This window comes from Danio aesculapii, chromosome 14, assembly GCF_903798145.1.
Source record: "Danio aesculapii chromosome 14, fDanAes4.1, whole genome shotgun sequence".
Taxonomy (NCBI): Eukaryota; Metazoa; Chordata; class Actinopteri; order Cypriniformes; family Danionidae; genus Danio; species Danio aesculapii.
Window position 1 is genome coordinate 43672256 of NC_079448.1, and position 13880 is coordinate 43686135.

A 13880-nucleotide genomic window follows, 5' to 3' on the forward strand; every position below is an offset into this window, starting at 1 on the left:
ACATTGAGAATGATGCAGAAACGCTTGAAGTAAAATTCAGTTATTAACTCTCAGACACTACAACCCACTGTATCAGCAGCCCACATGAAAGCTGAGCAGTGCACACTTTCTAGATTAGTCCCGTTTCCAGACACTCACGAGAGCACATTCACACATATGTTGCACAACAACAACACCTTCATCATAGTGTTGCATTAACAGTGCAGAAAAAAATTCCAATTCACAGATACATCAGAGTCTGAGGAAGAGGACTGATTAAAATATTACAAGTAGCATTTTTGAGTTGCATATGAAATAACATCAGCGCAAACAAAATAAATTAATAAAACCATTCTTTCTCTAATATTGTTTCAGAGATTTAATGACATTAATAGCAGCAAATAATCTGTGAGAAATGAACATGTACTTTACTTTTAGGCCATCTAAATACACCTATTTTACAAGAAAAGTGGGTAACACTTTATTTTGATGGTCCATTTGAGTATTAGTACACTGTCCGCTTAATATCTGTTAATACTGCTCCTTCAACAGACATTTAACTGAAACTTTGCAGGTACATGTCAACTTACACTAACCCTAACCCCAATCTAACAGTCTATTTATAATCTAATGAGAATTATTTGGCATGTATATGCAATGTAACTTAAATTCAACAAACATACTATCAAAATAAAGTGTGACGAAAAGTGTATCGTGACTGACCACTTACGATATCCATTGCTGCTCTAGATCTGGTTAACTGGTTTAGACTGTTGAATGATTCTTGCAAAGACTGATTATGCATTAACCCTAGTATGCACCATTATAGGGGTGGTCAAATGTATATTTGTATTATCTTTTATTTTTATTATTATTGTTATTATTAAAGATACAGATCAGGGAAAACTAGTTATTTAAGGGCTGACCCACCCATACATCTTGTTTTGACGTCCTTTAGGGGGGGATTGAGCGTTAATTAATTTGCACACTGCATAACAGGCATTTATGTAAAAAGACACATATTTATTCTAAGCTGTATTCATTCAAATACATAAAATAATAAGTTATCATACTATATTTTCTCATGTTTAAAGGATTAAAAATATATGTCTGACTATTGCTTAAAGCCCAGTTTGGAGGACTGTAGCAAAGTATTGAAATTTTAAATAATTTGTTTTGATAAAAACGTATGATGGTCACATCTCGTTTTTCCCCATGAAACACATTCTAATTAGTGGAGGAAAACAACAAAATTGAAAGCTATATAGTTGTCATTCTTGAAAATTGTATGTATAGAGAGACCAAAGTATATTATTACAAAACAAGAATTCTTTACAATAAATTTGCCAGTTACAGATTTAAAATACAGTGCATGGACAAATAATGGACAGGACCAAGGCAAATGATCTATAAAGTTGATCTCATGTTGAATAAACCACAATGTAAATGGAATAACATGTAAATATACTGTAATACAAGACATATTTTTTTCAATTCACTATTTTACATAATTTTATTTCTCCTACTAAATAAAAAATAACTATATATTCAAGTGCACTCTCTGCTGAGGTTTTCCACCAGATTGAATGTTTTTCTGAGTGAATTGCAAGGCTGCATATGTCACATTTTCACCATCAGGGTCCTGGATAAAGTGCCAGATTTATCAAATTAACTTATATTTTAATTCACCACATTTGTAAGCAAAAATCAAATGGTTAATACTGACATAGAAATAGGCTACACTTTATTCTCAAAATTCATAAAGGCAACTCGAAATCATCGTATTAATATATTGTTTACAAACTCTTTTGTTGCGTTAATTATTTCTAATTATTTCAGGCTAATGAAAATGTAATTAAATGAAACAAACAATGATGATGATGAAACTATTGTCCATATTAAGAGCAATATGTATTTTTTTCTAAGCTGAACTAAACAACAGATTAAACAACATCAGCATGTAATGCTACAAACAATTCTATTGAAGCATTACTAAAAAATAAATAGATTCCTCTTTAATAGACAGTAAAATCATCATCTTACCTGAGCATTCGCATGCCCTCTGATTTGATTGTCTTGTCTAGAGCTTCGCACTGTGTGAAAAGATGCAGAAATAAAAATGCTACATGTGTAATTATTAAAAAACATAAATTCAACTGAATGAATGCAAATGAAGAACAGACACGCACCTCTGCTAAATATGAACGCAATGAGAGCAAAAACTAGACTTCCACAAAGTCCTAAAGCACACGCCAAACCAAGCATTGCTGGAGAGAGCCTTTCTTCTGAAACACTTGCTGAAAGAAATGCACATTAATGTTTCTGAGAATACATACACAAACTTGTAGATGATTCATTTCAGTCACAAAATGAAAGAAATAGGTTTACAAATAATTACACATTTCTGTTGTGCTGTTCACATCGCATTTTTGTTCAGAGTTGTTCAGATGATCCAAACTTGAGGTCTTAGATGAAGCTTGATGACCTACAGTATATGGTTAATATAAACATAAAGGTAAAACTGCATAAATTAAATCCATAATTGTGATCCTGGATTACAAAACCCAGTTATAAGTGTAATTGTTTTTTGGAAATTCAGATTTACACATCAAATTAAAGCTGGTTTGTTAAAATAAAATAAAAAAATACATATATATATATATATATTTAGCTGTGATATGACTATTGGAAATCTGGAATCAGGTAAAAAAAAAAATCACCTTTAAAATTAAACAAATGATCTTTTGATGTATTTATGGTAGTAAAATTATTAAAAGTTTTCATGGAAGATGACATTTCATTAATAGTCTAATGATTTTTGGCATAAAGGAAAGCGATCATTTTGCCTCATACAATATTTTATTGGCTATTCCCACAAAACCCGCGCAACATAAGACTGCTTTTGTGGTCTAGGGTCACAATATAAAATTGTAATTTGTTATACATACATTATGTAACATAATGAAATCATTCTAATGCATACATTGCTTCTGATAATTATTGTGATGATTTAAAAATAACTGTTACCTTTAATTTTCAGATGTGTTCCACTTCCAAACTCAACATAATATTCTCTTGATGCACAATAGTACACTGCTTCATCTGACTGAATGATGTCTGAGATTGTCAGATTGATGCTGCAGCTCAGTCTTTTGCCCTCAAAACGTTCATTTTTGAATTTGTTGTAAAAAATGGGCTCTGACAGTTTATGAAATGCTGATATGACTCGAGGTTGTTGACCAGCAACTTGCTTGAACCAAAAAATGTTATTTTTACATGAAATACACCGCAGAGTCACAGTGTTGCCAAGTTCCACAGTCATGACTTTATCTGGCTGATCAATACGTGAATGTGCAGTGCCTGAAAAAATGAAAATGCCATAAAACAGCTTGGATATTCAACATCAATAAATAAATAGTGCTTTATAGAATAGAACAATATTTATCCGAGATACAACTATTGAAAATCTGGAATCGGATGGTTAAATAAAAATCGAAATACGAATCGAAATTCACTTTTAACGTTAAACAAATTGTATTTTGATGTACATATGGTAGTAAATTTACTAAATGTTTTCATGGAAGATGACCTTTGTTTAATATACTAATGATTTTTGACATGTATTAAATATATTGGTAACACTTTCTACAAAAGCCCATGCTCATAGTGAATTATAACAGTTGATAATGTTTCATAATCAAGCATAACACATTTTATAAATGCATCTACAAACACACAACAGAACCTTCACTGTAATGACAGTTATATATAGTGTTCATTTATAAAAGCATTCACTTATTTGACAGAAAAAAGTGGTTAAGTTACTGAGTTGTTGTTACTACAACATAACATTGTTTTAACATTGCAGACTGCATCTTTATAAATACAGTTATGACCGACTAATTAATACTAATACATCAGTATTTAATGTGTTTGAAGAAATAAAAATGACATGCATCACTAATAAGCGTTAATAACACTGTTACAAATGTAGCTATATCTGTCATAATACATTACAGGTTGTGTCTTATAGATGCATTTTTAAAATTGTTATGCTTGATTATAAATAATTACAAACAGCATTATAATTCATTATGAGCATGAGCTTCATAGAAAGTAATGTTTACTTTATTTACTAAATGTGATCAGAATAACAGAGCTCTAAAACTAAATAAGTCACAGCAATGTATTAAAATAAATATTTCCAAAATTATATTTTAAAGCAAATGAGCAAGAAACACACAGTGGTACTTACATGCAATACAAAGAACAGTAACAAATGCCCAGAGAATCATTGTAAAATAGTATAACAAATTTTTTCATCTGTCTTTTAAATCTATCAGAGAGTAGAGAGTCTTATTGCAGTGCAGGAGGTCCTTATACGTCCTGTACTAACCACACTGTTACCTCGAATAATTACCATTGGTTGAGACTCTAAAAAAAGGGGATCATGTCACCCACATTCTTATAGCAGTAGACAGTCAAAGTCACTGATTCATTTGTGTTTTTATATGCCCCTTTTAAAAACAATGTCTTTGAGGACTGATTGTGCAGATGAGCTAATATAACTAGATAATGAAAATATCTGTCCCAGTTTCTATCAACTTTTTTTGTTGTTCAGTGAATTGGTAGATTTACAAATGAATTTATTTTCATGCTGAAAATCTCCGCATCACTTTATTAATCCCAAAGAATTCACATCTTTGCTGATGAATCTAGTCTGTAAAAAAACATTCAGAGCTTGTGATTTACAATGTTTTTTTTTTACATTTATTTATTTCAGTCTTCGAATTTGCATTATAGGACTTTTTTTCTTTTTTTTTTTTTTTAAGTTTTTCCCAAATGATGTTTAACAGAGCAAGGAAATTTTCTCAGTATGTCTTTTTTCTTCTGGAGAAAGTCTTATTTGTTTTATTTTTTAAATTTTCGGCTAGAATAAAAGCAGTTTTAATTTTTTAAAGGTCAAAATTATTAGCCCCTTTAAGCTGTATTTTTTTCCCTATAGTCTACAGAATAAACCATCATTATACAATAACTTGTCTAATTACCCTAACCTGCCTAGTTAACCTAATTAACCTAGTTAAGCCTTTAAATGTCACTTTAAGCTGTATAGAAGCGTCTTAAAAAATATCTAGTCAAATATTATTTACTGTCATCATAGCAAAGACAAAATAAAATAAGTTAATAGAAATGAGTTATTAAAACTATTATGTTTAGAAATGTGTTTTCTCCGTTAAACAGAAATAAAAAAATAATAGCGGGGCTAATAATTCTGACTTTATGTAGTTTCAAATAAAATTATTATTCCAGTCATTATTGCTTTTATTACTATTAATAATAATAATAATAATATTTACTATTATTATTATGGGCAACGCAGTGGCGCAGTAGGTAGTTCTGTCGCCTCACAGCAAGAAGGTCACTGGTTCGAGCCTCGGCTGGGTCAGTTGGCGTTCGTGTGTGGAGTTTGCATGTTCTTTCTGCATTCGTGTGGGTTTCCTCCGGGTGCTCCGGTTTCCCCCACAGTCCAAAGACATGCGCTATAGGTGAATTGGGTAAGCTAAATTGTCCGTAATGTATGAGTGTGTGAACAAGTGTGTATGTGTTTCCCAGTGATGGGTTGCAGCTGGAAGGGCATCCGCTGCATAAAACTAATGCTGGATAAGCTGGCGGTTCATTCCGCTGTGGCGACCCCAGATTAATAAAGGGACTAAGCTGAAAAGAAAATGAATGAATGAATTATTATTATTATACTTATTAATAATATTAGAGTGATTTCAGAAGGATCATGTGACTCTGGAGTACTCTGTGACTCTGGAGACTGGAGTAATGAAGCTGAAAATTCATCTTTAAATCACTGGAGTAAAATATTAAATTAAATTATAAACTACTTTTGAACAGTTATTTTATAGTGCAATAGCATTTCACAATTTTACAATTTGTTTTGTATTTTGAGCAGGATAAGCTTATTTTAAAACATTTAAAAAACCTACAGATCCCAGCCTTTTGACTAGTAGTGCATATAAAAAACTATATATAAGCAGATGCCATGAAACCATCTACTTGTACAAAGGGAAGAAAAATAAAATAACTAAAACTCAGCCATATATGATAGAATGTCAGCTTTTAAGTTTGTCTAGCAACATTGCACCAACTTTCAGTAGTATTGTCTTTTGAGCCGTTGAGCCTGGCAGTTGTACCTTTCAGCAAGGCAATGTCTCTAAAATATTATAACCAGGTATAAGTTGGGGGAGTGGACGGTTCAACCAGTAATTTGGAAATAGTCTTTTTAGCAGCAGTGCACACAGCTGACAAGGTCCTTTTCTGATGAGTGTTCAGTGAATTATTTCTGAAAATGAACTGTGTTTTAATTTAAGAAAGGAACTTCCAGTTTATGTCAACTTTAACTCAAAGCGCATGTGTTTGGACTTGTAGGAGAAAACGGAGCACCCTGAGGAAATCCACGCGAACACGGATAGAACATGCAAACTCCACACAGAAATGCCAACTAGTCCAGCCGGGACTTGAACCAGCGACCTTCTTGCTGTGAGGCCACAGTGCTAACCACAGAGCCACCACGCCACCCCCTCTATGAGTTTCACCAAATTATAATAATTTTTACATCAGGAAAAGTATGTAACAAATTTTATTTACTTTTAATTCATATAAGCAGAGTTCACACTTAGCTGATAATTAATCGTGTTTGGCATGATGTCCAGAGAGAGTGCCCTGAGTTTAGAAGATCCTTGAGCCTGGGGCTCCCTCCCATTTCGTAGGGCAAGAGAGGAGTCTGAGCTCAGGTGGGTCTCAAGAATTCATTCTTTCGGCCTGTTCTTTGACTATTAAAGTTTGTGCATTTAAGCTTAGTACTAAATGCTCATATATGGTGCCACTTTGGTTTATTTAATTCACCTATAGTGCAGGTCTTTAGACTGTGGGAGGAAACCGGAGTACCTGGGGGAAACCCACACGAGCATGAGGGTAAACACCAACTGGTCCAGCCGGAACTCGAACAGTGCTAACCACTGAGCCACCGTGTCCTGGATTAATCTAGGACAGAGTGGGAGGAGTAGGGGTGGATGGGGGATTCTTCAAGACAAAGATAACTAAGGTAAGAAATCCTGGTATTTTACAGTGAGTTTAGATTCATCAGATTGGTAAATCATGTGATAGCTAATGCGAGATCAGCCGTGGTCAATCGTAAGCACACGATCCTCTCGAAATTGGTTTATAAACAAATTTCATTAGTCACACATGTTGAAAAAGTGAAAAGGTGTACCATGAAATGCCAGATCAAGGAGTTATTATAATGATTATTCTTACAGATTATTATGAATTGTTACTTACTATGTAGAGTGGAGAAGGGGTAGGACTAAATAAGCTTATGATTCTTCTTACTCCTTTTTTGACATTTATATGTTAAAGGGCATCTATGATGAAAATCATCTTTTGTAAGGTGTTGGGACAGAACTGTGTGTAGGTGTAGGGTGTCTACAGTCATATTGGAGTGACAGAAACACAATAAGTCTCTTTTTAAAATTTCCTGAGGCTAAAATAGGATCCAAATCCCTCACATTATGAGGCTGACCACAACTTCCCCGCCCACTGAATTGATTGACAGCTGCGTATTAACATGTCTCCGCAGTAACGCGTATAATCATATCAACAAGACAGGACCAATGACTATAAAATATGGACGACGCGATATCGCTATTTGCCATTAAACGCTTTGAGGGCAAAATGCCTCCGTGACGGGCACAAACTCTTGCAAAAGACTGCAGAAATTGGAGCCTGCATGCGCAGAAGGACTGCCTGACGGAGCCCGAGGAGGAGCCGCGGAATCGAGCTTCCAACCAAACGCTTGATGTAAAATCAACCACGCCCCTCGAACTTCTCACTTGACCGCCGCTATCTGCGCTATAACAAAGGCCCGCTAATATAAAAATAAGCACTTACATTTAAAAACAAGCAATAATATACGGTTTAAAAACAGTGTGATGGAAGCTGTTATAATTTAATAAAAGCAATATATGTTACACTCTAGTCTGAGTTAGACTAATATGAACACAAAAAATATTCTCTTATAACAGGGTTGTTGGCATTTGTTATCTTCACAGGGGTAGAAATAACACTTGTAAAATATGATCAATAACATATAAACAACACATACATTTTAGAAAGGTTTTTATTTTTAATTAGAAATCAACAGAACCCAAAATACAGCCTACCATGTGGGAAAAACCGTGTGTTTATTGTTTTTTGCTTGTATTGTGTTGTTCGCTTGTATTGTTTATTATTTTTTGCCTCCGTTTTCATTTGGTTTATTTGATACCTTTATTATATCTGGCAAAGAGGAATTTACAGCTCTATTTGTTATTTAAGATTCGGTTTCTAGAACATTCATATTTTATAACAGCAAATTCAGTCGATTAACTCATTAACATCCTGTAACTCAAAATGCAGAGACGTCCTGTAAATCAAGTTCAAATAACCTTACAGGAGATCAACGTGGAGATAGACTAACATTAGTTTTGCCTTCCTAATTATTATTTCAGACCCATAAAGAGAATTACTGCTAGATAGTGATCACCTGTATTTTCCCCGCCATCGTTACTTAAATTTGTTTATGTGTCATTTATTGTGCAGTTTTATTGTTATTTTTATATTAAAATTCTTAATTCTTGTGCACTACAAAATATATTCAATTTTATTATTATTTGTTTAATACTTGTGCAATCAATACAGGTTTATTAATATTTATTTTGTCCTTTATTTGAATATTTGCGATATACATGTATGCTGTTTGCATTTCATTCAAAGGTTAAACTCCAGTGCCTACACTTAACGTTTACATAGTAGCCTGCGTTTGCTGTTATATCAACACAAATGGTTGTAATAGCGTTAACAAAGGTGAGGTTTTATATAATGAGGATTTAATCGCGCCAGCTCCAGGCCGCAGCGCACATAGTCTACTTGCGGGCCGATAGGTGAAAGGGGTGAACTAGGCGCCCTTTAAAATGGATTTGTTAGTTTAGCTATCTTTACATGTTTGAAATAAAGTCTAAAGGGAGGAGGAGTTGAGGCAGGCAAAGCTCCACCCACTACATCAAAAGAGGAGGAGCTGGACACCATTTGGCTCAGCAGTGAGAAAAACTGCATTTCCAACACAATCTCACTACAATTCATAACTTTTTGATTTAGGGGACAATTTTAATTTGTATGATCTCATCTGTACATTTTAGTAAGAACTGCTCATCATCCCTCTATGAGGGTTGGGCTTAGGAGTGGGATTTGGGGAAGTCTGTATAAAAACAAATGCTTTTGTTGCCACCTTTTCACAAATATGTAAAATAGTAATGAACTAGAAATAGTTGAAATAAAAAAAGAAAACTACAACAACAAATAAAAAAACTACAAAAAAGTGATCACTGTGTTTTATCGGGTTTCTGGCTTTTCTTTTACAATACATGAAGCAATAAATATTTATAATATCGATGAATATCACGTTAGACGATTAAATTATATTATGCGATCTCCATCTTGACATGCCTATGATAACTTGACTTGGCAGCATGATGGTTGTGGATTCGATTCTTATGTCTTCCATTTTTATTTTATTGAACAAACATTTGCAAATCCCAAATAATCCTATTATTTCTTTCATGTGCCAGTAGTTATCCACTATTCTACCTTTAAAGCAGTGGTAGTACATTTTTGTGGTCTACAAAGTTTCCAAATAAAAAAGGTCACAGGAAGTGTGTGATGTCACAAAAAATAAAACGACACCACAGAGGTGTACAGTGCAGTAGTTATTAAAGCAAGTCAATCAGAGTAGATGATAATCCTGTGGATTTCTCTCATGCTTCTATGTGGGATGAGTAAGTGGGCAATATAATATATTTTATTCATATATATGTGCATTTCTTTGATCATTCTAATATGCCATCTTTCACATTATTAAATGTCATTTTATTCCCACAGAACTGAATTACTTGGTCTCCCACAATGTTTTGCATTAAAAAAAAAGAAATGATTTCTTCTTAAACTAATCATTTATTCACAGTTATTTTTTTCTGTTTTAATTTTTATTTTGAGCTTTACAGTTTTATTTTAACAAAGAGTTAAAAGCAAGGGTTTAAAAGATTTCCACAGCAGTTTCTAAAGAATGTGCACAAAAATATTTTCTGATTTACTGCCATTTCTCTCCCTCTTATAGAGCGAACACAATCTGAAATTGTTCAACAACCAGACCCAGTGATGATGGCCTCTGTTGGGGAAAATGTTACTCTGCGTTGCATTATTTTACAAGATCACAGTGACCCGATTACCTGGTACAAGCAAACTGCTGGACACCAACCACTGGCTGTAGCAATGATGCAGAAATTAGCCCAAACTCCTGTTTTCTTTAATAACTTTAAACCCTCACATTTTAACCTTGAGGTAGAGTCAGGAACATGTCATTTAAAGATTTACAATGTCACTTCATCTGATGAAGCAACATATTACTGTGGCTGGAGAAAATATGAAACATATTTTGGCAGAGGCACATATTTAGCTTTGAAAGGTTTGTGTTTTTATCTTTGAATATGATTTCTTTTTTTTAAATACAAATTGCATTTCTTACAGCTATTACTGTACATTTGGGAACTCTAAATTTTATGACAATCTTTATTTCATAGGATTTTTATTATTTTTAGACTATTTATGCTATAAAAATCACTTTATACATGTCACATAATCCTCTAAAATGTCTCTGTTTAGGTTCAATAAACAACCAACACAAGTCAAACGTGTCTGTTGTTCAGCATCCAGCATCTCAGTCTGTTTGTTCTGGAGATGCAATGACACTGATATGCTCTGTATTGTCTGAACACAGCACAGAGAATATTAAAATGTTCTGGTTCAGATCAGATTCTGGAGAAAAACCTGTTCCAGAAATCCTGTACACTCATAATCAATCTCTTCAATGTGAGAAGGATTTTACACACAGCTGCACATTCAATCTGTCTATAAATACAGTCAGTCAAATGGACACCGGCACTTATTACTGTGCTGTTGCCACCTGTGGAAAAATCCTGTTTGGCAATGGGACGAAAATAAATATGGGTAAGTGCACAATTATTTCTTATTACTTGTTAGCATTTTTAAATTTTAAGTTCCACCATTTGATTAATATATAGAGCTTCTTTTTATGACACTTCTGAAAATATGTGCAATGTCGGTGCATAAAAGCATTGGTTATATTTAAATGTACAGCTATACCTAACATTTTTGAAGATATATTTTTTTTGGATTTATGGTAATAAGATATTAGATGGTTATGGTTATATATGGTTGCAGTTTTATTTTGTAAATATAGCATACACTTTCTTTCACATTTAAAATAACATTGATAATAATAATAATAAGAGTAGTAGTAATAATAATAATAAAATGTAATTTATTGTATTAAAAAGGGGTCATGTTTATTTTTAAAGAACACAGAAATGTCCAGAAGTGTTAATATTTAGAGGAATAAACTTAATTTTCAAATCACAAAAAAATGAAAACATTGTTATTCTGACCAACTCTCATTTTCTACATAAAAGCATTGGTTATATTTAAATGCACAGCTATACCAAGGGCTTTTCAGGATTTATGATTTATGGGAATAAGATGATTATGGTTATAAGATACAAGATGCATTTTATTTATTTTATTTTGTGAATAGCATAACATTTCTTAATAATAAAAATGTATTAATTAATAATAATAATTTTTAAAAATCTAATTTATTGTATACATTTTTTATGTTAATTTTCAAAAAAAGTGTTTAGAAGTGTTAATATTTAGAGGAATAAACTTAATTTTCATTCAAAAAAACACAAAAAATGTGTTATTCTGCCCTCCCCTATTTAAAAAAAAGCTCTTTTATTGGAAAATCACCTTTTTATTGGAAATTTGGAATAAATGCTATCAGTTTTTTAATAGAATGCACACAGTGTATCACATTTTATTACATAGTAAGATTTCATACAAACCTATACTAAATGATTCCAATAAATCATGAGAAGCAGAAGATGAATTTCCCCCATAGCTGTTCACTTAATGTATTCTTAAAATTATTATTCTAAACAATAATTGTTCATTAATTATGCATTTAACATTCTGTTCTACAGTAGAGCCGGTGGATCCTCTGCTGATCATCATGTGTGTGTTATTGGGTGTTTGTGTGGTAGTGATTATTGCACAAATTATATCAAGTCATAAAAAGGAAAGACAATACAGCAACAAAGGTGAGCGTTTGGTGCTCGTTTTAATCATATAGAATTAGATGCAAACTGATTCATGTTAAATGTGAATGATCTACCGTTTGATTTAGTGATTACCACATTATAGTTTTCTTTAGACTTCCTTTATAATATATGGATTGATTTCTTGATCAATTAATTGTCTTTCAACTGAAAAAGGGCTACGCAACAGTGAAAGGCAACATCCCTTAAATCAGGTAAGCATCACAAATGCATTTTGATTCAAATGTTGCATGTATTTCATAGACATATTATTATTATTTTAGCTATTTAAATTACATGTAAAATTAGATTTACATTTTCAATGCAATTTTTAATCTAGAATTTGTTTTTAGAATAGAATTAATTTTTAAATAATACTTGTAATATTAAGTAAAATATTTCCTAAACACAGAGAACATGTCAAATTTAAGTGTTTTCATTAACTTAGAAATACATACAATTAATGGGATATAAATGTATAAATAAATCAATACAGATTTCCAGATAGGGAGGAAATCAAACTACATACTTCTTCTGACCTGTACATATTCAATATAAACAACTATTGTAAATAGTTAATAAAACCTGTTAAATACAACTTTGTACTGGTCTAAACATGCCAGAACCTTTTCTTTTGTTAAATAATCTATTGTTACACCAAATTACATTTTTGCAGAAATCATCAGTATTTTAGCTATTATTTGTTTTCATAAATAAGTCAAATTAAGCTAAATAATTTTCTAAGCTCTCACTTCATATTATTTCTTTTTTGTTAATGTATTGCTAAACACTTTTGTTGTCATTATTTTAATGCTTCATGGTATAGTTAGTCCACTGTAAAAAAATCTTGCTGCCCTATTTTTGTTTAAACCTCTTATATCAATCAAACTGGCTGAAAGATTCTTGCAGAACTTAAAAAAAAAACAGTTTAAACCTGATTAACTTAAGTTAAAGTAACAAAATAATAAATAAAAAGTAATAAAAGTAGGTAAAACGTTTGTAGTCGTGACTTTTTGTCGTGTCATTATTTAAAGTGTAAACTGTGCATTGTACAGTATAGGAAATTAATCATTTAAATGCTAGTGCATAGTAGTTTATGATACAAAATGTTTGTGTGTGTATATATTGTATATTGATAATGAACTTAACTGTTAAGAAACCAGAATACATTTAAAACTATCTGTATGTTTCTATAATGTTACTCTTGCAGGAACAGGATACAGGGCAGTTGAATTACGCTGCACTGAATGTCATAGAAAGAAAACACAGAAGAGTCCACAGAAAGGCAGAAACTCCTCAAGACAGTGTTTACAGCCAGGTCAATTACTCCAGTGTGACTGACCTGAGCACAGCTGAGCCTGTTAGACAATAAACTCAACCTTCAGCACATCTGCTCTGTACAGTACACTCAATATTGTGATTCATTTACTAGCAGTCTAATATTGTGCAATATTGCCCATTATTGCATCTAATTTTGTTTGTGTGTACTCATAAGATATATCTGAATTTACATAAACGTGATAACATCTTATTATTTATTGTTCAAAACAGTAATTGCTTTTAAATGGAACATATTATTACTGACAGATAAAGATGACCACACCAGAAGAGTTGTCTTTATGGGGGTAG

The 13880-nt window shown here is 32.3% G+C and overlaps 2 protein-coding genes across 2 annotated transcripts; one reads left to right on the forward strand and one right to left on the reverse strand.

The window, feature by feature from the left end:
- Positions 1 to 1330: 1330 nt before the first annotated feature.
- Positions 1331 to 4274, reverse strand: nitr14b (novel immune-type receptor 14b). The gene is given in 7 exon segments (XM_056471670.1): positions 1331 to 1588; positions 1590 to 1621; positions 2023 to 2072; positions 2208 to 2276; positions 2378 to 2464; positions 3007 to 3339; positions 4235 to 4274. Coding segments are annotated over 7 exon segments (672 nt in total). The 3' UTR covers positions 1331 to 1527.
- A 5540-nt stretch (positions 4275 to 9814) lies between these two features.
- On the forward strand, positions 9815 to 13653 carry nitr13 (novel immune-type receptor 13). The gene is made up of 6 exons (XM_056471669.1): positions 9815 to 9857; positions 10196 to 10543; positions 10741 to 11085; positions 12138 to 12254; positions 12429 to 12466; positions 13462 to 13653. Exons 1-6 carry the CDS (start codon positions 9815 to 9817, stop codon positions 13621 to 13623), a joined length of 1053 nt encoding a protein of 350 aa, XP_056327644.1. The 3' UTR covers positions 13624 to 13653.
- The last annotated feature ends 227 nt before the right edge of the window (positions 13654 to 13880 follow it).

Excerpts from the sequence above, each read along its gene's own strand:
- nitr13 (XM_056471669.1), top strand. The coding sequence starts at position 9,815 with ATGATAATCCTGTGGATTTCTCTCATGCTTCTATGTGGGATGA. Across the intron at positions 9,858-10,195 it reads CATGCTTCTATGTGGGATGA|AGCGAACACAATCTGAAATT; the intron begins GTAAGTGGGCAA and ends TCCCTCTTATAG. Across the intron at positions 11,086-12,137 it reads TGGGACGAAAATAAATATGG|TAGAGCCGGTGGATCCTCTG; the intron begins GTAAGTGCACAA and ends TCTGTTCTACAG.